The sequence below is a fragment of the Xenopus laevis genome, chromosome 5L, assembly GCF_017654675.1.
Source record: "Xenopus laevis strain J_2021 chromosome 5L, Xenopus_laevis_v10.1, whole genome shotgun sequence".
In the NCBI taxonomy this organism is placed as follows: domain Eukaryota; kingdom Metazoa; phylum Chordata; class Amphibia; order Anura; family Pipidae; genus Xenopus; species Xenopus laevis.
The window spans coordinates 37,619,861-37,639,903 of record NC_054379.1 but is presented as its reverse complement, the minus strand read 5'-3'; the positions used below and the strand labels follow the sequence as shown (position 1 = coordinate 37,639,903).

The 20,043-nt window shown below is 39.6% G+C and overlaps 1 protein-coding gene across 1 annotated transcript in view; it reads left to right on the top strand.

Moving 5' to 3' along the window:
- The window catches only part of ninl.L (ninein like L homeolog), a gene marked incomplete at its 5' end in the record, with an annotated part of 80,966 nt that overhangs the window by 38,550 nt on the left and 22,373 nt on the right, over window positions 1-20,043 (top strand). The window contains 13 exon segments of the mRNA NM_001092955.1: window positions 1,063-1,129; window positions 4,541-4,731; window positions 5,082-5,228; window positions 5,983-6,150; window positions 7,469-7,605; window positions 8,500-8,640; window positions 9,735-9,909; window positions 10,044-10,154; window positions 10,858-10,944; window positions 14,268-14,427; window positions 14,511-14,576; window positions 15,381-15,499; window positions 18,353-18,699. Of these exon segments, the coding sequence (NP_001086424.1) occupies window positions 1,063-1,129; window positions 4,541-4,731; window positions 5,082-5,228; window positions 5,983-6,150; window positions 7,469-7,605; window positions 8,500-8,640; window positions 9,735-9,909; window positions 10,044-10,154; window positions 10,858-10,944; window positions 14,268-14,427; window positions 14,511-14,576; window positions 15,381-15,499; window positions 18,353-18,699 (1,916 nt within the window).

Sequence of the window (20,043 nt, the reverse complement as noted above, 5' to 3'; positions counted from 1 at the left end):
TTTTGTTGCCCCCAGGTATATATTTGTTTTTTGCACCAGACATTAAATAAGATCACATTATGGTCACTATTGCCCAGTTGTTCCATTACTTGTACATCCTACTAAAAGTTAAAGGTGAACAATCCCTTTAAGTGCTATTAGACATGGACAGTTTTATACACAATCATGTGCAGTGCAACGTTCTGCCCCCTTCAAAATAATTGACTGTGTCTACTCCTGCGCTCCCCTGCGGCTGAACGTAAGAAAGCACAATGCGGGGAGCGCAGGTAAAAACAGTGTGTAAGTGCCCTGATACAAAGGTCTACAAACTGATTGCATCCGACACGACTGTTGGATGAAGACACAGCGTGCAGTGTTCGCATCCGACTGTCGTGTCGGATGCAATCAGTTTGTAGATGCGACATTTGTGTTACTTACATTAAATTCGGCGCATCTGACGGAATGCCTGCGCTTCCTAACATCGCGTCGGATCGGAAGGTCTTGCACCGTGTACGGTAGTTCCAGCCTAAAAGTTGGGCTGTCTGCTTTGTAGACCCAAGTTACATGTATTGTTCCAACATTATGGTTTGTAGAGCAAAACATCTGCAACCCCCCCAAATATTTTTTTTTTTTAAAACTTACCTATATATCCATGTTAAAAAATATAATCCGATGTTCTCAGACCTGAACCAAAATAAAAATATTTAATATCTTGCAGGATTGTCTTGCTGAAATATGGGATGGGTTAAAACTGAAAGCTAAATAAACCTGCACCCAGTCCTGTTTAATGTTTCACTGCAGCTGAATGCAGGCGGGGCCTTAAAGCCTTTAATGAGTTGGGGCCAGTTAGGATTCAGCTGAGATGAAGAGATGCAGAGTGAACGAGCCATGAGGTTGTGCATGTTTACATTGGCTCTAGGTTCGTCTGAGAATTCAAGTCATATTCATACACTGAGAAAAGTCTTCCCACCCTCTGTCTCCCCCCACCGCCCCTGCCTGGCACATTCATGCTCATTCTCCAACGGATTTCCATCTTGGATCATTTATCCATAAATCTGTTTCACATGTGCTCTCCTTCTGCAGAGCTTAAAGTCAGATGAAGAAGCAGAGAATGGCAAAGAACCTCTGAACGAGAACTTTGAGGCACAAGGTAAGCTCTGGACTTTTTTCATGAACTCTGGGGGGTAACGCTTTGTCTCTTTAAAACTGGACACTTATTAAAGGGATACTGCTGCCCCTTAGGGTGTTGCTGTGCTTCAGGGGAAATCAGAGGGAGGGTTTTCTCTGGGGGCAGCTTCATTCTTTTTCACCTAGTGAGAGGCGCTGTATTCCCTGCACCTGCCAAATGCCTTATCTTGTAAAAGGTGAAGTTTACCTAAAAGTGGAATTTTCAGTAGATGATTTTATGGCTTAAACTAAGGTTTTATTGTAAGACCAAAAATTTTTTTTTTTTTAAAACTCAAAAGTTGGAGTAACATTACAGGTATGGGACCTTTTATCCAGAATGTTCATGGCCTGGTTTTTTCCAGATAACTGATATTTCTGTAATTTGTATCTTCATGCCATAAGTCTACTTGAAAATCATATAAACATTAAATAAACCCAATAGGCTGGTTTTGCTTCCAATAAGGATTAATTGTATCTTAGCTTGGATAAAATACAATGTAATGTTTTATTATTACAAAGAAATAGTTAATCATTTAAAATGTGTCTATGGGAGACGGCCTTTCCGTAATTCAGAGCTTTCTGGATAACAGGTTTCTTGAGAACGGATCCCATACCTGTACCAGTTTTTCCGAATCTGATGTTAAACTGTTTTCCTGCTGTCAAAAATTGTCATCAATTATTCTGACAGATGTGTGTGTGATTTTTAAACAGAACCTGTACTTCAAACGCATAAAAGTTGTAATTGGAAGGTAAACTTGACACCATAAAAAAAAAAAAAAAAAAAACGTGTTATTAATGAAAATTGCTGAGTCTGGTTGCTGATGTCCATGACACCCAGCAGTGCCAGAGCAAATTCATTCTGTAGGAAGGATTTTTACTATTACTTTTATTATATTTTCTTTCTTGTCCCGCTTGTAAATTGGCTATTCTTTCAAATTTGCTTGTGGTTGCTAGGGTGTCATGCCCTAGCAACCAAGTAATCATCCCAAAACTACAGAACAACAAAGGATAAATAATTAACAATAAAAAAAAATTAGCTCCACCATAGTCAATATTTATAATTTTTATTTAGCCCCCCTCCCTTTAAATGTACCTGCAGGCAAGGCCAATATAATCTCCAGCTGCTAAAAATTGTTATGCTTAATGCTGCTTTCCATTTTAGACTCTTGTAAATATTGCTGACGTGTGTGTGAGATTAAAGGGATGAGGTGGAGGTTGTAGGATAGGCTGTAGTGTAGTAATGCTTCCTGATGGTCACACACAGATTAACATCAGGGGAGTGTAACTGAGTTCAGGTATTCCTCCTCACGGACCTGCAGTTTGGCTACACACAGCTAGTTTTGGCACGGAATCCAGTTTAGTCCAGTAAGTATAGGAATAGTTAATGGCTCCCGATACAAAGAGAAGTCAATCGGGGTTGGTGGCCACATTACAAAAGTAGTGTTGAGCTACGAAGGGTTACTGAAGCATAAAAAACAGGAACATTTAGGTCATGGGATTCATTTAATGCTCTGTACGTATTTCTGTACTTTATAACGCGATAATCAATGTCCTATTCTATGTTCTAATTCTATAACTCGATAATCAATGTCATACTGGGGATGAAAGGAAACGGATTATAACGAGGCTGTGGGAGTTTTAATGGAGAAAAAGGATTAAAACTTTTTTTTTTGTTATGAGAAATGTCTTGTTTATGATTGCATAAATTGCTATTGTAAGGCATTTTCTGCTATAAACTGCTATTGTAAGGCATTTTCAATCTGTTAAACTGATTATTGTTGTCAGAACATTTGCGATTTTGGCTTTATGTATGTGAAAGACAAGTAAATGAACAACAGGTGCAGTTGTTTACTATATCCCAAAATTGCCTACTCGGAGGGCATATGGGTGAAAGATCCGCTCACTGGGGACCTCTTCAAAAGAGTGTATCTTTACATGTATGGCCAGCTTAATTCAGAGAATATTGTGCCTTTTAAAGGAGAAGGAATGTCTGTTTCATTTGGGGGTGCCAAATGTTAGACACACCCAAGTGATTGTATTTACTTACCTGAAACCCCAGGTCAGTGCTCCTATCAGCAGAAAACTGCACCGGCCCGGGGTTATACCAGTGAGCACCACGGTGAGATCTTCTTCCTGCTACCTCTTTCTTCATGTGGTTGCACATGCGCAGTAGAATGAAAAACCAAACTTTAACTAAAAAGTCGGCCATTTCATTCTACTGTGCATGCGTTTGCCCCGGGAAATTTGATGAAAGAGACGCCAGAAGATCTCGGTGGTGTTTGCTAGAAAAACCCTGGGCCTGTGCAGTTTTCTGCTGATAGGAGCACCGGCCCTGAGTTTCAGGTAAGTCAATACAATCACTTGGGGGGGGTGCCTAACATTTAGCAACCCCAAGTGCAAACAGACTTCTCTCCTCCTCCTTTAAAACCTCTTTGAAGACTTCTCTGATCTTGTATGCTGCACTTGAAGGTCAACTTAAAATCTGAAGGCAAATGCAGTTTTCTCCACTAGCAATGTGCCAATGGAAAAGTGCACAAATCCAACTCTGCCACAACACAGACTATAATGGAAAGCAGAATGCTAAAATGTGCAATTTCTGGTCAAAAAGCACCTGTTGCCAGTGATGAAAGTAATGGCTATAACTGTAACAGCACCATACAGGGGCGTAACTATAGAGGAAGCAGACCCTGCGGCTGCAGAGGGGCCCCAGGAGGTATAGGGCCCCATGATGCCCTAATTTGTAAACAATTTCAATAAATATTGGTAAAACAGGTCAATCTCTAGACATTTTGGGGGCCTGAAAAATAATTTGCTGTAGGGCCCAGTAACATCTAGTTACACAACTGGCGCTATATACAAAATAACTTTCTGTAATTTGATTGGCTGTTTTCCATGTGGTCAAAGCACTGTAGTCTTCCCATATTACAGGTGGATTTACTACAGTGTGTATGGAAGGTGCCCTGACTAGCATTTATATCTGATTGGTAGCTGTAGCAGAATGAAAACTCCCTACATGTTTCAATAGCTTTAGTATTAGAGATTGTCATTCTGTCATATCATTAAAGCTTTAGGGTAGAGATACTTGATATGACAGTTAAACAACAATATAATTTAGCATTGGAGCATGTAAAGATGTTCCCAGATACAGGTTTTATTGTTGATTACAGAACATATGCATTTTTTTGCATGTTAAAAAGGCCATCAGACTGGCATCCCCAACTATGCAAACTACAATTCCCAGAATCCTCAGGATGCTAAGTGCAAGGCAACAATAAGAAAGAAAAAAAAAAAAAGAATCTGGTAAATAAAACCTAAGATGCATAGCAAGGGTACAAAAATAAAATTAGTATATGGTATTGTTTCCAATCATCCAGTATCTTTTTTTTTGCCACAGGCCAGCTAAGGGCATGGAACCCAGAGATCTTTGATGGGCGAAGAAGAAATTCAAGCCCATGCTCAGATATGACCGAACACCAGGTGCGGGACATCTGGGAGGAACTCGGTGTAGGCCATAATGGCTACCTCAACCAGCAAGAGCTTGCCACTGTGTGTAAGAACATCGGACTAAAAGATCTTAGTAAGGAGGTATGGGAAATGCACTGCTTCACTCTGTAATATTTTTCTGAAAAGAGAGAGAGTCAAAGTAAACATCTTTTCGATTCTTTCTTCAATATATTTGTGCTCATACGTATATTTAATTGCATGGAACGCTGTTTCATTTTTTGGTATTGGTCTTTACCCCTTAAATTATGTTTTTGCACATTATATTTTTGGACTTTTGCGAAATGTTAAAATTCCTATTTTTGTATATCTTTCATATATATATATATATATATATATATAAGCTTTCATTTATAAGCAGACTATGTGTTGATTTACATCTGCAGTGCATGGCCCATATCTGAAGGTCATATCTATGTATATGTTTTGCGTAGGAGCTTGAGGACCTGTTTAATAAGCTGGACCGTGATGGAGATGGCAGAGTGAGCTTTCAGGAATTCCAAGATGGCTTATTTAGCCATGCTCCTGTGCCCATCTCCTCTACTCCTCTAAAGAATAGAAGACCATGGGCATGTTTTCAGGTAAGTATCTCCAGGCCATTCTCATCTTTACAAAATATATTTTATTTTATCTTAATATTTCCCTGGTTCTCTCCTTGGATTCTATATATTGATAGACTGCAAAATATTTGGCTGAAAGCAATAAAGATATGTCTCCTGCCTATGGTCAGATTCATATTGTGGGTGAATGAACTCCTCAAGCCGTGGGCCAATTTTTTTCTGGCCTTGGTGGATGGCTGATAATAGAAGCCAGTGTTGACCACTCCCTGTTTTTAAACAACACCCACTTTAAGTCACACCCATGTTGCCACAAGAACTTAAGACCGTGTCCACATTAACGGTAGCACACCAAAAAACCAAATGGTTGGTGCTCACTGCAGGGATATCCCTCATATGTGAAAAATGTCATATTAAAACATACCCTTAAATCCATATGCCTCATCCTCCTCTGTGCAGTGGTGTAACTATAATACAGCAGACCCCACGGTCGCTAGAGGACAAGGGGGCCCGGACCAAGGGGTCTGCTGAACTGAAATCCCCTGCACACTGTTTGCTGCCGCAAGTAATCGAGCTGAGGCATTCCAATGGGACAGGAGATGTCGGTGTGTTCTGAAGGAGAAGTCATCGGGCGTGTGCACTCGAGTGTGTGCAGCTAAGCCGGGCCCCCGAAGATCATTCTGGATAACCGGTCCCATACTTGTATCATAAAGTTAATGAGGTGCAGGGTGCAAGCAACTTTTAGGGGATGCAAATTTGTGCTTGTTGTTTCTTACAGCCTGTGGAAGACAGCAGCCGCATGACAACCACCAACTCATTGCTGTCTGCTTTTGGTGGATTACACCTTTTCTCCACTATTGATGATGGAACTGGTTTTGGAAGTCCTGAGCAGATTATGATTATCTGGGAAGAAGAAGGAATAGAAGATGGCAAAGAAATTTTAACGGTTAGAATCTTTAGTATGCAGTTCATTCATTTTGTTCTGAGTATGTGCTGTTGATATACCATACGTATTTATTTTCCATCCTGTCATTCAAAAACTGCCTGGATTTGTGGAGAGGCCACCTGGGCCTAGGGCGGCATGCTGCCCAACCACTCCCACATTGTTTCAGATTCACTGCAGATGTGCAGGAGATATAATTTTTTACATTTCCTACGCGTATATCCCCATTGCTCCAAACCCGATGATGAAAATTTGCATGAATAAAGGGGAGGGGACAGGGGCGATAAACTGCAGTGGTCTTAGCGCGCCCGCTATGTAAATCCGGCCCTTTAAGTTGGCCTCTAACAACCACCTAACCAATTCAGTTACAGACGTAAGCATTGTTAAATGATTGAAAAATAATTAAAAACAAGTGAGGATGAATTGTGTTCCTCAATATTACTGCTTAATTTCAAGTGATGTTTCCTATTCAGTTAAATAGGTGAAATCATAGATTTAAAATATTTGGCTTTATGTTGACTTCCTTGCCAACAACTTTGTTGGAAGGGAAAAGGTGAAAGGCATACAATGTTCATGTAGGGGCTAATGATTACATTGTTGCCATGAAAAAATTAGAACATGTCTTACAATGACATACAGTTAATTTATTTGATTAGAAATATAGCCTGGGTTGGTTTTTGAGGCACTGGACAGTACCCGGATAATCCCATCTCTCTCCCGAAATCATTAAGGGCAGAGACACACGTGGAGATTAGTCGCCAGGTGACAAATCGCCTCTTCTTCGGGCAACTAACTTCCCGCCAGCTAGAATGTAAATCACCGGTGGGATGGCACTCGGATCGCTTTGTTTTCCGAAGTCGTCCGAAGTTTCCTCGTGAGGCAACTTCGGAAAACGAAGCAATCCGAGTGCCATCCCGCCGGTGATTTACATTCTAGTCGGCGGGAAGGCAGTTCAGGGAGATATAGTCGCCCGAAGAAGAGGAGAGGAAGTGTAGTACAACACATAGGAAAACACAGTTTTAAGAATGTTAACCCTTTCAACACGACAACTTTCTCAGAGCCGGTTTTCAAAATGCTGAACCCATAGGCTGTCCACAATGATCTTCCCCCCTGATACATACAAATGTGGGCCTGAAAGTTCTTCTTTTAAAGACCCCTGGTTTGCTAATAGTCTGGCTCTTTTGTTGGTGTATGGTACTGGGCTCTCATGACATACTTTTTCTCATTGATGCCTTCCTTGTTAAAGCCAAGCCTAAACCAGGATCTTAATCTTAATCTCTCACCAGTTTTGCACTCTTCTGCTTTTCCTCCCTCTGTGCAGAGCCTGGATTTCAGCCTGGGAGAGAGAGTGAACCTTCTGGATCTCACAACAGCTTTAGACAATGAACTGATTGCTACCAAGAACAGAATCCACATGGCTGCACTAGCCTCTTACAAGAATGAGCTATATCACCAACAGTAAGTTTTTACTTCTTACTTGCACAGAGCTTAGGTGCCAAGTGCTACGTCAAGGTTTTTGCATGTGTTCTTACATTGTGGACCCCTAAGGATCTAATTAAGAAAAAACCAAACCAGTTTTATTATGGCTGGTGTTTGACAACTACAGATGAAGGGCGAGCACTAAAAATCTCATCAATTATGCAATTGCTAGTGTCACATCTTGATGATTAGAATCATGCTGCAAATTTTCATTGGTGGAACTAAAGCATCATGGCCAGTGACACTGGGGTAAAAACCTGGTGGGGCCCTGCTGGCCCAGACTCACTCCCTGCACTCTCCCGATCAACAAAAGACGGGGTAGCGGCAGAGAGGACTTTGCAGCTGGGGGACCCCTGAGGCTGCAGGCCCAGTGGGGCCCCCCAGTTTTGACGCAGTCTTTTGTTGATCAGGATTAATATGTTAATGAACTGTCATATTGGGCAAACATAAAACTGGGTTTGTACAAATGTCAAACCTTGTGGACAGTAGGGAAGTCTTAAACTAAATCTTCATGAATAATCATACATATCTTACATTACAGAAAGTAAAATCTTGGGTTATATACTTAGCAGAAGATTTTCCAAGATGGATGTACCCATGGTGCAGTTTTGTTTTTTTTGTTTGTTTTTTTTTGCACCCCTGATAGACTGTGATTTTGAATTGGAAAAATAGGTAACACTGTATGGGGATCTATTTATATGCCTTTAATTCTAGTCAATTGAATACTGCATGGTTTATCAATTATTGGATATTGTAGGCATATTTGCTGTGCATTATTGATATTTTTATGATATGAAGGTAAAATGACTGTTTTTCCAAAACAATGTTTTTGCTCCCCTTAATTCTTGCATATCCTTTTCTAACTGTGTGCAGTGGGCTGGTCGAACAGGTCACCAGGGAGAGGGACAAAGTCAAGCAGGATTTTGAGAAAGCAGAGAAACGGAACCTGCAGCTGGCCAATGAGGTGGATGATCACAACAGTGAAATGGAGCAACTCAATGAAAGCAAAATCAAGTAAGCTCATTGGCAGAGAGAACCACTTGCTATTAAATATAGTACTGTATTAAAGGGTGGTTCACCTTTAAGTTATAGAATTGACAATTCTAAGCAACTTTTCTTTGGCCTTCATTATTTTATTTTTTTTATGTTTTTTAATTTGCCTTTTTCTTATGACTCTTTCCAGCTTTCAAATGGGGGTCACTGACCCCATCTAAGAAACAAATGCTCTGTAAAGCTACAAATGTATTGTTTTTGCTACTTTTTATTACTCCTCTTTTTATTCAGACCCTCTCATATTCCAGTCTTATTCAAATCATTGTTGTTCAGGTAATTCGGACCCTGGCTAAAAAAAAAACTTAAACAGAAATATTTCGCATTGTCTCATAATATCATATCTACCTCATAGCTTTTCCATGCTGTGGTCTAAATGGGCTGAGTATGCTGTTTATCATAATTGCCGGAATTTATTAAATTGGTGTTTTATATGTCTATGGAGCTGGGGTTCACAAAACCTTATTGCATTGCCTCTGGCCCCAAGTTTTCCAGCTGGGAAGCAATTATATAAAATATCTCTCAACTATGATTGGAGGCTTATCTGCTCCTCCTCCTATATATCGATTTACTGTAAGCCTTCATATCTAGAAATACCTACTTATTCTATTCTCTGAGAATGTAAATCTACCTACTTGTGTGTGCCGAGACAAGGATTATGTGTATAACCCAAATGCAATGCTTCTGTTTGGAATAAGAATTTGCATTTTTTTTTTTTTTACATTGCACCAAACAAAAACTTATTGTAGCATTGCAAGTCAATGAATTTTGACCCAGGTAGGGCACCTTATACGGGAATAAAGACACATTTTGTTACGATTCCTAGTGTTTTCTTCAATGGTTACATCTGAGATATCCTCCAGTTAGATTCTAGCTGTTGCTGAAATGTAACTTGGCATTTTACATCTAAAACTAGAACATTAAACGGAAATCAAAAATATCTAATTTACAGAATTAACTCTAAACATTGTGATTGGTTGTCAGTCTGTTTAGCTGAAACACAACCTGTAAAAGCTGTTTGGTACCATGTAGCACTCTATTGGTATGTTGTATTGCAGGGACTTGGAACTGGAATATAGACAGAGGCTTTCTGTACTACGGACTGAGCTGGAGAGTGAGAAGGAGCAGTTTATACATCAAGCAGACCAACACAAGACCAAGCTAGAATCTGACCTGGCAAATCTCAAGATTGAAGAAGCTGCTTTGAGAGAGAGACTTAATTTATCTGTAAAGGTGAGCCTTTGGGCCTTCCAACATCCAATATGCGCTGAGTGATTTGTTGCTAAAACTTCAGACATTAGTCTAGTCTTTCTATACAATTGAAATAGTTGGAATAAAAAACATTGTATTCATTTAAATCTTTTTAGGAAAATTCCAGGTTACAAAAGGAAATGGTTGAAGTTGTTGAAAAATTGTCTGAAGCAGAAAATGATGTTGTGACACTACAGACCAATGTAGAAGATATGCTGAAAGGAAAGGTGAAATAAACTCTTATTCCATAGCAGAGCACACTGCATGTAGCTTGTGTGTATGCCCCTGCCCCCTGTAAAAAATACTGTTAGACAATAGGTATAGGTATAGTAGGTATATAATGCTTACTATAATGCTTAAACACAATTATTTCAAGTGGGGAAAAAATGTGCTCCGTTGTCCAGTTTCCTATGATGAAAACAAAAGCAGAAAAAAGTAAGATTAATCTCTAAATGTATAAATATAATCATCTCTACATTCTATACCTTTGAAAAAAAAATGTGTGTGTATATGTGTATATATATATATATATATATATATATATATATATATATATATATATATATATATATATATATATATATATATATATATATATATATATATATATATATATATATATATATATATATATATATATATATATATATATATATATATATTCTTCCTCTGTCGTTATCCCCCTCTCTGGGGGTTCAGTATGTCCAACCCTGCTCCAGATCCTCTACTGGTAAAGCCAATTTCCTATAAAAATGGTCAGGTAGATAACATTCCCCATCTGATAAGATCTTTGGATTGTATATTAAACCACCTAGCAGGTTTTACATAACTTACAGTATAAACTTTTGCTATGAGGAACAAAAACAAGCTTTCAGTATCCAGTAACCAAATTACTAAATTTTTCTTCTCTGGCTGTATTCCCTGTATTAGAGACAATCAGATCATCCGCACATGGAGTTCTGTAATCAGGATGAACGGTTTGCAGACATTATCAATGAATATGAAATCCAATGCAGGGTAAGTTTTTGAGTTAGTCCCCTTAAGTGGTACAGCGCCATAGGCAACATTATGTGTTTACATTATAATGTAACATTATAATGTAAGAAATCAGAGAGTTTTGCATCTGATTTGGATCTAATTGTGGACAATAATGGGCTGCTGTGATCTACTGGCCACCAGCAAGACAGAACAAGGTAGATAGCAATGAACATTTTAAGCATTTTTTTCTTTCTGTGCATTAACAAATCTTCATGGTCAATTAATCCAGTTTTAGAGATTGCACTTTTTGGATTTCTTTCTTTGGCAAAACAATACATTGATACTTTGTAGTGTAACGGAATATTATTGTCACATGCATTTCACTAGAGTAACATAATTCATTTTTAATTGATTTATTGCACTTATTCACTTTATCTCCAGGTCCGGCTCTTACAGATGTACAAAAGCTCACTGTGGGTTACGGCGATTGCTCAATATATTTAGCCGGTCATCGTACAGATGTTACTGTGATATGTTTTGTTTAACCTCTGTGTTTTTGTTTTTATTTTGTGTATGGACCTATAGAGAGTAAAGGTGAGCTTGAGCTCTGCCAGTGATATGCATGTGTTTCCATGCATGACTTCTTTAAGCATTTGCATTGTGGCCTGCCAGACTTTGTTTTGTTCCTGAGCAGTGTGACTTGGCCACAGTTGTAGATGTCTAACTTCTTCAGAGATAATTTTCCATTGATGCATTCTGGATATATCAATTTAAAACATGTTCAGTATGGAACCTCTTACTTTGCTGACCTTAATGTGTAGGTCAGTGCTGTCCAACTTCTATGGTACCATGGGCCAGAATATTTCTAATCTACACGGTGGAGGGCCGATAACGGAAGCCAGTGCTAGCCACTCCCTGTTTTTAGACCACACCCATGTTACCGCAAGACCATGTCCACATTAATAGCACACCAAAAAAAACAAATGGTTTGTGCTCAATGCAGGGATCAGGGCCAGAACTAGGGGTAGGCAGAGTAGGCGCTATATAGGGGCCATCATTGAGGGGCGCACTTTTTTCAAGCGTTTATTTAATAATTTGTTTTAGTAACCATGGTCACCCAGTTGGGTGGAATCCGTCTCCTTCACCTTCTCCCTCTTGCCGGCAAGTAATAGCTCTTTTTGTGCGGTGCACCGCGATGTGCATACACGCGTCAATGTTGTGATGGCAGAGAGCTGGGGGGCTGCTTGGTGTGACTCTCGCTGCTCTCAGCCTTGCACAGTTGCACTGAACTGAAGACATTCTTTCTATTACTGTAAAGTGTGAAGCTTCCTGCTGGCACAGCCAGGTACAGATTTGGGGCCCATATGTTTGCTGTTGCTGCTGGGCGCTGGCACAGGTACATAAATACTTGGGGGCAATATGATGTGATCAGATTTATTTTTGGCAGCTGCTGGCACAGGTAAAGATTGGGGGCAATATGATGGCTGCAGGAGACAGGAATCAGGACCAGTCTAATATGTACTACATACAGTGACACAGTGCTGGTGCCCCAGTAGCATTTTCTATAAAGTGTGAACAGGTGAACAATGTGGGCAGTTTCAGTCTGGGTCTCAGGTGTGAACAGTACAGGGTTTTAGGGGAGTGAACAATGCAGAAGGATCACAGGTGTGAACAATACAGGGCATTAGTCTGAATTTGACGTTTAGACAATGCAGGGGCCAGTTAATGTCTGTAGTGATACCTTTTAAATCTTACATATGGTAAGCAGACACAGCAGGCAGACTTTGATGTGGAGGGCCACATGAGGGGGGGCCAGTTGGACAACCCTGGTGTAGGTAATCAGATTTATTCATGGTCTGCCAGTAGGGATAGGATAGAATCCTGGTTCACATTGTGTTGTTTGTATTGTGTCTGGGTACTCATAATGTCATGTCACCCTAAACTACTGTAACCAACATAATTAGGAGTGGGGTGCACTTTGCTTCCTATTCCATGAATCAGACAACTACATTTAGACCACAGATAAATGGACATAGCCTGACTTTAAATCTATATATACTTTTTTTTTATGGGCATAAGTCATTCCTTTTCCTTTTTTCACATTTTATGTGCTGAATGATGCATATAAAACAGTTATATAAAGGTAGTCCATTTTTTTAACCCTAACATTCTGATAGCGAGTATTCTATTATCTGTGTGCTGTGAATATTTTTGCATGCTGGATTTTGCCTTGTTTTCCCTTTTTTGTTTACTTTCTGCGTGTTCCAATTGAGCAGTATTTCTGGACAACAAAAAAGTTTTAAATGACCGCTAAGCGAATTGCTATATTTTCATCCGTCACCAGACTGAAGATATAAACGTGCCGTCCACAAAACCTCTGCTGTCATTTTTTTCTGGTACAGGTATGGGATCCGTTATCCTGAAACCCGTTATCCAGAAACAGAATTGCTGTTTTCCATAGACTACATTTTATCAAAATAATCCGAACTTTTAAAAATTTTCTTTTTCTCTGTAATAATAAAACAGTACCTTGTACTTGATCCAAATAACAAATCCTTATTGGAAGAAAAACCAGCCTATTGGGTTTATTTAATGTTAACATGATTTTGTAGTAGACTTAAGGTATGAAGATCCAAATGACAGAAAAATCTGTTATCTGGAAAACTCCAGGTTCCGAGAATTCTGCATAACTGGTCCCATACCTGTACACTGAAAATTCTGTTAGGGGTTTCGTTCTCAGATAATTAAACGTTGCTGCTTCTCAAGAACTGAATGTTCATGCTGACATTTACAAGAGAATACCTATCCTAGCATATATGGTTTTTTTGATATTTTGGTGAAATATAATTTATATAATTCTTTTTACGGCATTCACTGGTTAAAAATTAGATGCACGTGTCAGCTTTAAGTGTAAGTCGGTACACAATGTCCTCAAGCTAATACACAGTTACAAAAATTTAAGTTTTTAAAAAGGTTTTCATTGTGGTCAAATCTCATCCAGAAGCAAGAATCAAGTATTATACTGCTAATTAATATTTGGTACCAAGCCATATTTGTAGGGTAGTTCTACCTGATGCAAGGCATTCAGTAAGTAATATCACGCTGGGCCTGTAGGGGCACCTACACGGTGAGGGCCTGTACCCACAGGGGTGGGCACCTACTCTGAATGTAAACCGTAGGTCACTCTAGATGTATACTTGCCTGCATTCATTGACCTAACAAGATCAAATGGAGTTCAGCTGTGTATGAATATACAGTATATTTATATATTTAAAGCACTGCGTATCTTGACAGCGCTATATAAATAAATGATGATGAAATGATGATGATATTTGGTGTTTTAACATGATATATTTCTACAGGAACTTCGTGACCAGAATGATGAACTGCAGATCCAGTTGGAAACTCTGCGCTCCCAGCTCAGCGAGAGCAAATACTCACGTTTGTTGGCCAGGATTAAAGACAACAAGTTGCTGCACCTGAAGGCCAAGGAAAAGATTCACAACAACAGCCTTAGCAATGGTGAGTGAAAAGAGGAAAAGGTTAACCCAAGCACTTATGGTTGCTTTCCATCATTGATCACTGGAATCTTGATGTTCTTTTAGGGTCACAGGGAAAGAAAGGGATGTCAACTAAGCTGAGGAGGAGTGCGTCAGCTGCAGGTGCAAATGGTACGTTAACTATGCCAAAATTATATGTGCCTGAAATGATGACTGTATATAAGGGTCACTTACATCAACAGGCCACAGCTTATTACTCGGTATATAAGTTGCCCTCTTTTGGCTGTACATTGCTTTAAAGCAACATCTATGTTTTTAGCTGTGAAAACTGGTTTATAAAGGTGCCCTCAATGTACTAATAAATGGGCAAATGACCCCAACACCACAAACATAATAACTTATTGCAAGTGCAGCCCCCTTTTTAAATCTCCTTGCTCATCTGCCATTACTTTCTATTACATGTGATCACGGCTGCCATCAATAATCACGCGTCCCCCATACTAAGTTAGCAAAGCCCTCCAGGGGCTCCAATTATTGCCGCATTGGTCCCCTGAGCGGTGGACCCTGCAAAAAAGTAAAATGGGACCGCTTGCATGGTCACCCCTCTTATCCACTTTGGCTATTTACTAATTAAAGTAAAACCCCACCTGTGATCTACACAACTGCTGCCCAATAATCCACAAGACCTGCCTTTTTGCAACTAGCAAGGACTTCTGACTGCCCCTTTTCCCCCTGATTGTAGCCCTGCACACTGTTTGCTGGTGATGGTCATATTTGCACAAACATAATGCAACCCAATTATTCTGTTTGTGGCAGTGTGAGGATTTGTTAAAAGTATATGGCTGACAACACAGTACCTTAATTGACAAGTTGTTGCAAAGGCCGTAGTATGTTTGAGTTTGCCCTGTCCTTTCTACGTGATATTTTAAGGATAACTTTGCAAAGTCCCAAAATCAACTAGAAATATTTTTTCAGGACCAGTGGCCATGGAACCAGAACCACCTCCAGTTAATATAGAAGCAGAGCTCACTAAACAGCAGCTAAAGGAACAGCAACAGGAAATACAGGATCTAAAAATTGAGTTAGAAACCAAGGTAAGTTGATGATGCAGTGGCTTTTTAATGGGCCCACTAAATGTACCAAAAGGAATAACATATCCAGTTACTAAACAATAAGCAAAGTATTAGGCATATGGCTCCTTCACATAGAGACCTCCGGTTGGGGCCACAACCACAATGTCTTGTATGTGTCTAAATTAGGTGAGTGTGATCCTACTGACAGAGAGGCCTATTTTATGGTCTGATCACTATCTACTTGTTTGGCAACCTCACCAATCCAGAAGATCTTGACATGTACTGTATAGCCAGTTTAAGCATAGATATTTGATTAACGGCACCAAACGAGTGAAATCTATAAAAAAAAAACAAATAAATAAACGTTTATCATAGCAAACCTCTGGATAACAAAAACAATGTTTCAGGTTGCAACAGGCCTTTTTTCAAGACCAAGATGCAGTCCCATCTAATGGTAAAATTGTATAATCACGTGTAACTATATTTATTACAAAAAAAAGTTACATCCAGAGCAAACACCTATTGTTCCTCTGATTCATGTCCAACCACAATAAAAGTATCTGTAAGAGGATAAAACCACAATTAAAATCTAAAACTATTGAAAATGGCATGTTGTTGCATTGCTTATTTAAACCATATGGTGTCCACGTTTCCAGGTAATGGATCCACATAGCCTCCCTTCTGAGCAACTCATTGATTCTATCACCTCCCTGCCTCCGCTTAGGAAACGTAGTTGTCCAACATGGCCTTGCTCCACTTATGGCTGTACTCTCAACCTCTACTTCACTGGTCAGGTAGCTTGCCCAACATATAAACTGCAATAGATGTTAAACATGTATAATAACCATATGTTTTCATGGGCATCCCCTTTCAGTGATGATAATTAACCAGACCTTTCAAACAATTTGGGCAACAGTTGCAATTCAGGCATGGAAAAGTCCCAATGCTTGAAATAGCAACTGTTGCTCTCCTCTACTACTACTACTACTACTACTACTGCTCTCCTCTACTACTACCACTACCACCACCACCACCACCACCACCACCACCACCACCACCACCCAAATCTGAATTCACCAACATCGATCCAACAGTTTTGTCCTCATATAGGACTAAGTGGGGTAGTTAAGTCATATGTAAAATAAGTTTTTACATTGCATGAGGGAAAAGAGTAATATTGTCAAACTAAAAGACAGCTTTTTCTTTATCTAGTACAGTGATCCCCAACCAGTAGCTCGCGAGCAACCTGTTGCTCTCCGTGTCCTCAATGCAGGATAAAAAAAGGTTGGGGACCCTTGATCTAGTAGAAGGCAACTGGACAACTAGAGGCAGGTGTTAATCTTTCAATGTACATGACTGGAAATGTGAATTGTTGTGAAGCCGCCGGGTAAGGATGTCATATCGGCATTTTAGGTTGATGACCAGCAGTGTCGCAGACCCCTCCTTTCAAACCATCAGTCCTCTCTATCCAAAATGTGCACATTGTTGTCCTCAAAGTAGTGTCCCTTTTCCTTGAGATGTAGGTAGACTGCTGAGTCTAGTCCTGAGGGGTTAGCCCTTTTATGTTGGACCATTCTCTCACAAAGAGATAAAGGTCCAGTCTGGGTATCAACAAGTTTTCAGAGCCTCTTTCAGATGTTGGTACTATTTTCCCTTACAATTCTGCACTGATTGCCCGAAACTGGTCCTTTATCAAAACAAAATCTAAGCCAAAAAAAAACCAAACCAAAAAATAGAGGTAAGGAGCATAGCAACCTAGTCATCCCATATGTGGCCGGAGCATCCGAAAAACATTCAAGAAACATCATGTTCCTGTGTATTTTAATTGCAGCAACACCTTAAGAGAGAAGTTGTTGCACCCTAAAGACTCAACACCAAAGCACACGAAGAGCAATGTGGTCCAGTGTATAAGAGCGCTCTGATCTATACATTGGGGAGACAAAACTGCTTTTATAAGAGAATGGCCCAACATAGAAAGGCTAAATCCTCAGGACTAGACTCTGCAGTCTATCTACATTTCAAGGAAAAGTGGCAGTCATTTTGAGGACAGCAATGCGCACATTTTGGATAGAGAGGACAGATGGTTAGAAAGAGGTTTTAAAGAGCTGTAAAAGAAGCCATTTATGCCAAAGTGGTGAAACAATCCCTGAACAGAAGAGGGGTCTGCAACACAGCTTGTCCTCAACCTACAATGAGGCTTTGACTTCCTTACCCCGGCAGCTTCACAACAATTCACACTTCCAGTCATGTGCATTGAAAGGTTAACACCTGCCTCAATGAAAATCATGGTACCATTGTGACTGGATCACACTTTAACCCAGGGATCCCCAACCTTTTGAACCCGTGAGCAACATTCATAAGCAAAAGGAGTTGGGGAGCAACACTAGCATGAGAAATATTCTTGGGGTGCCAAATGAGGGCTGTGATTGGCCATTTGGCAGCCCCTATGTAGCTTGTCAATGTACATTGAGGCTCTGTTTGGCAGTACACTTGTTTTTATACAACCAAAACTGCTTTGAGGCCACTTAGGAGCAACATCCAAGGGGTTGGAGAGCAACATGTTGCTCACGAGCTACTGGTTGGGGACCACTGCTTAACCCATCTTTGAGTTTTAGCCAACACCTTACTGAAGTTCAGTGGAACCATTGTGATTAGAGATATCTGTGACTTTACTACCCTCAAGGGTTTAAATCCCTGGGAATTCCCTACCACTTCAGTTGAACTATAGAAGTCACTCAGATGAGTGGTGAAACCTTTTCAAAGGAAAAACAAAGCTCAATGTCCGTTTGACTTAATTCTACTAGATACTGTATATCATAACTTCTGCATAAATGAGAATCTTCATAGACACTTTTTTTTTTTTTTTTTAATAAGGTCAACTATTATGAGCGAGAGGTGGAGCTAATGAAATCCAACTTTGAAAAAGAAAGAAAGGCAACTGAGCACAGTTTCAAGTTAGAGATCAGTGAGCTGGAGGAGCAGAAAGCTGACCTGGAGGAACTAAATGCAAAATATCAGGAGGTCATTGATGGGTTGAAAGTTCAGCTCTCAAAATCTGCTCAGTGCCAAGAGATGGAGAAGAGGTTTAAAGAGGAGAAATTTGAGCTGGAACAGTATTATGCCAAGGAAATATCTGCACTTGGTCAGCGACTGACTGCTGAGAAGGACCAACTGGAGGAGGAGCTTAGGAGGACTCATCAGCATGAACTGCAGTCAATGAGGTCTGATATCACATACTTACTTTATGGTACTTTAGAGTAGGTATACTAGTTACAGTGCTGTGTGCTTGGTCTCCTCCTTCTTAGGCATGCAAATGTCCACTGTTCTTTTGCACTTCATTGCATTGTTGCACTTTCTAAGAAAAAGGGGGTTAATTTGGCAAACGGGGTTTCAAAATGCCATGCTAATTGCTTTCTATGCTTCTACAAGAGCAATATGTCTTTCCTCTAAGGCTATGTACCCACTGGTGTATTTACCAGTGATCAAGGTGTGGCGAGTAACGTATCTTTCATGCCTTGAACATTTAAAAAAAAAACATTAAAAAAAAAAAAAGTGGAGTGCATATCCAGAGAATTGGAATGGATTTTTGCCGGATTCTAAATACATAATCACGAATGCTGTTACCTAGGTTCTATATGCACATCTCTAGAAAAACCTGAGTGTATCAGATGCATTCATTGCTGTGGTTACAATATGGTCAGAATATAATGACCTTCACCTTTCAGAATAAATAATATATCCAGCTGTAGCTGCTGGATATATGAACTCCTTTTGCCTTAATTTCTGGTAAAACACCCATGGGTATGAGTCCTTTATGTACTGCATGGAATGGTCTTGCATGGCATTGTCTTTGTCTGCTGGGATGTTGCCTTAAAACTGTACAGTTGTCTTTGTAAGACGTATAATATGGGTTAAAAATGCCCCTTCTTATTCACTTTTTTTTGTAAGGACTTGATAATGTCCTCTTATCCTATTGTAAATCACCCGTCACTAAACCCAGACACCCACTATCAGAATGAGCCCAGACTTTTTGAGCCCTTTGGGAGTGTGTTTGGGAACTTCTGCCTTTTTATATTTATTAAGAGCACAAAATGTAACATTGGTGTCAGGCTTGTTCAAGCATTTTTAACCTTTATTGAGAATGTTATGATGGAACTGCTTTTGAAATCTGTGATTTCCTGTACATAAGCCCCATACACTTATTTTTTTTTTTATATATATATTTGGTTTCATTGTCATTAAACAAATTTTAAGGCTGATCATCTATTTTGGCTTCCACTGCTTTTGTGTTCTCACATTTTTAAATGTCTGATATACTAACTAGAACAGCTGACTCTAGGATGACCAACCAGGGTCCATACTTTTTAGGAAAGGTTTTTATTGTTACATAGTGCAGAGTGGTCTTGTTATTGACGCCAGCATAAATTCTCCTTAATTTAAGTTTTTTATTTTTTTTGGCTTAAAGCCCATCTGGGGTTTCAATATATATGTATAGGCACCCCTTATATATCCTACTGATATACTGAAACATTGTTTTATATATATAGTTCTACTGCCGCAGTTCC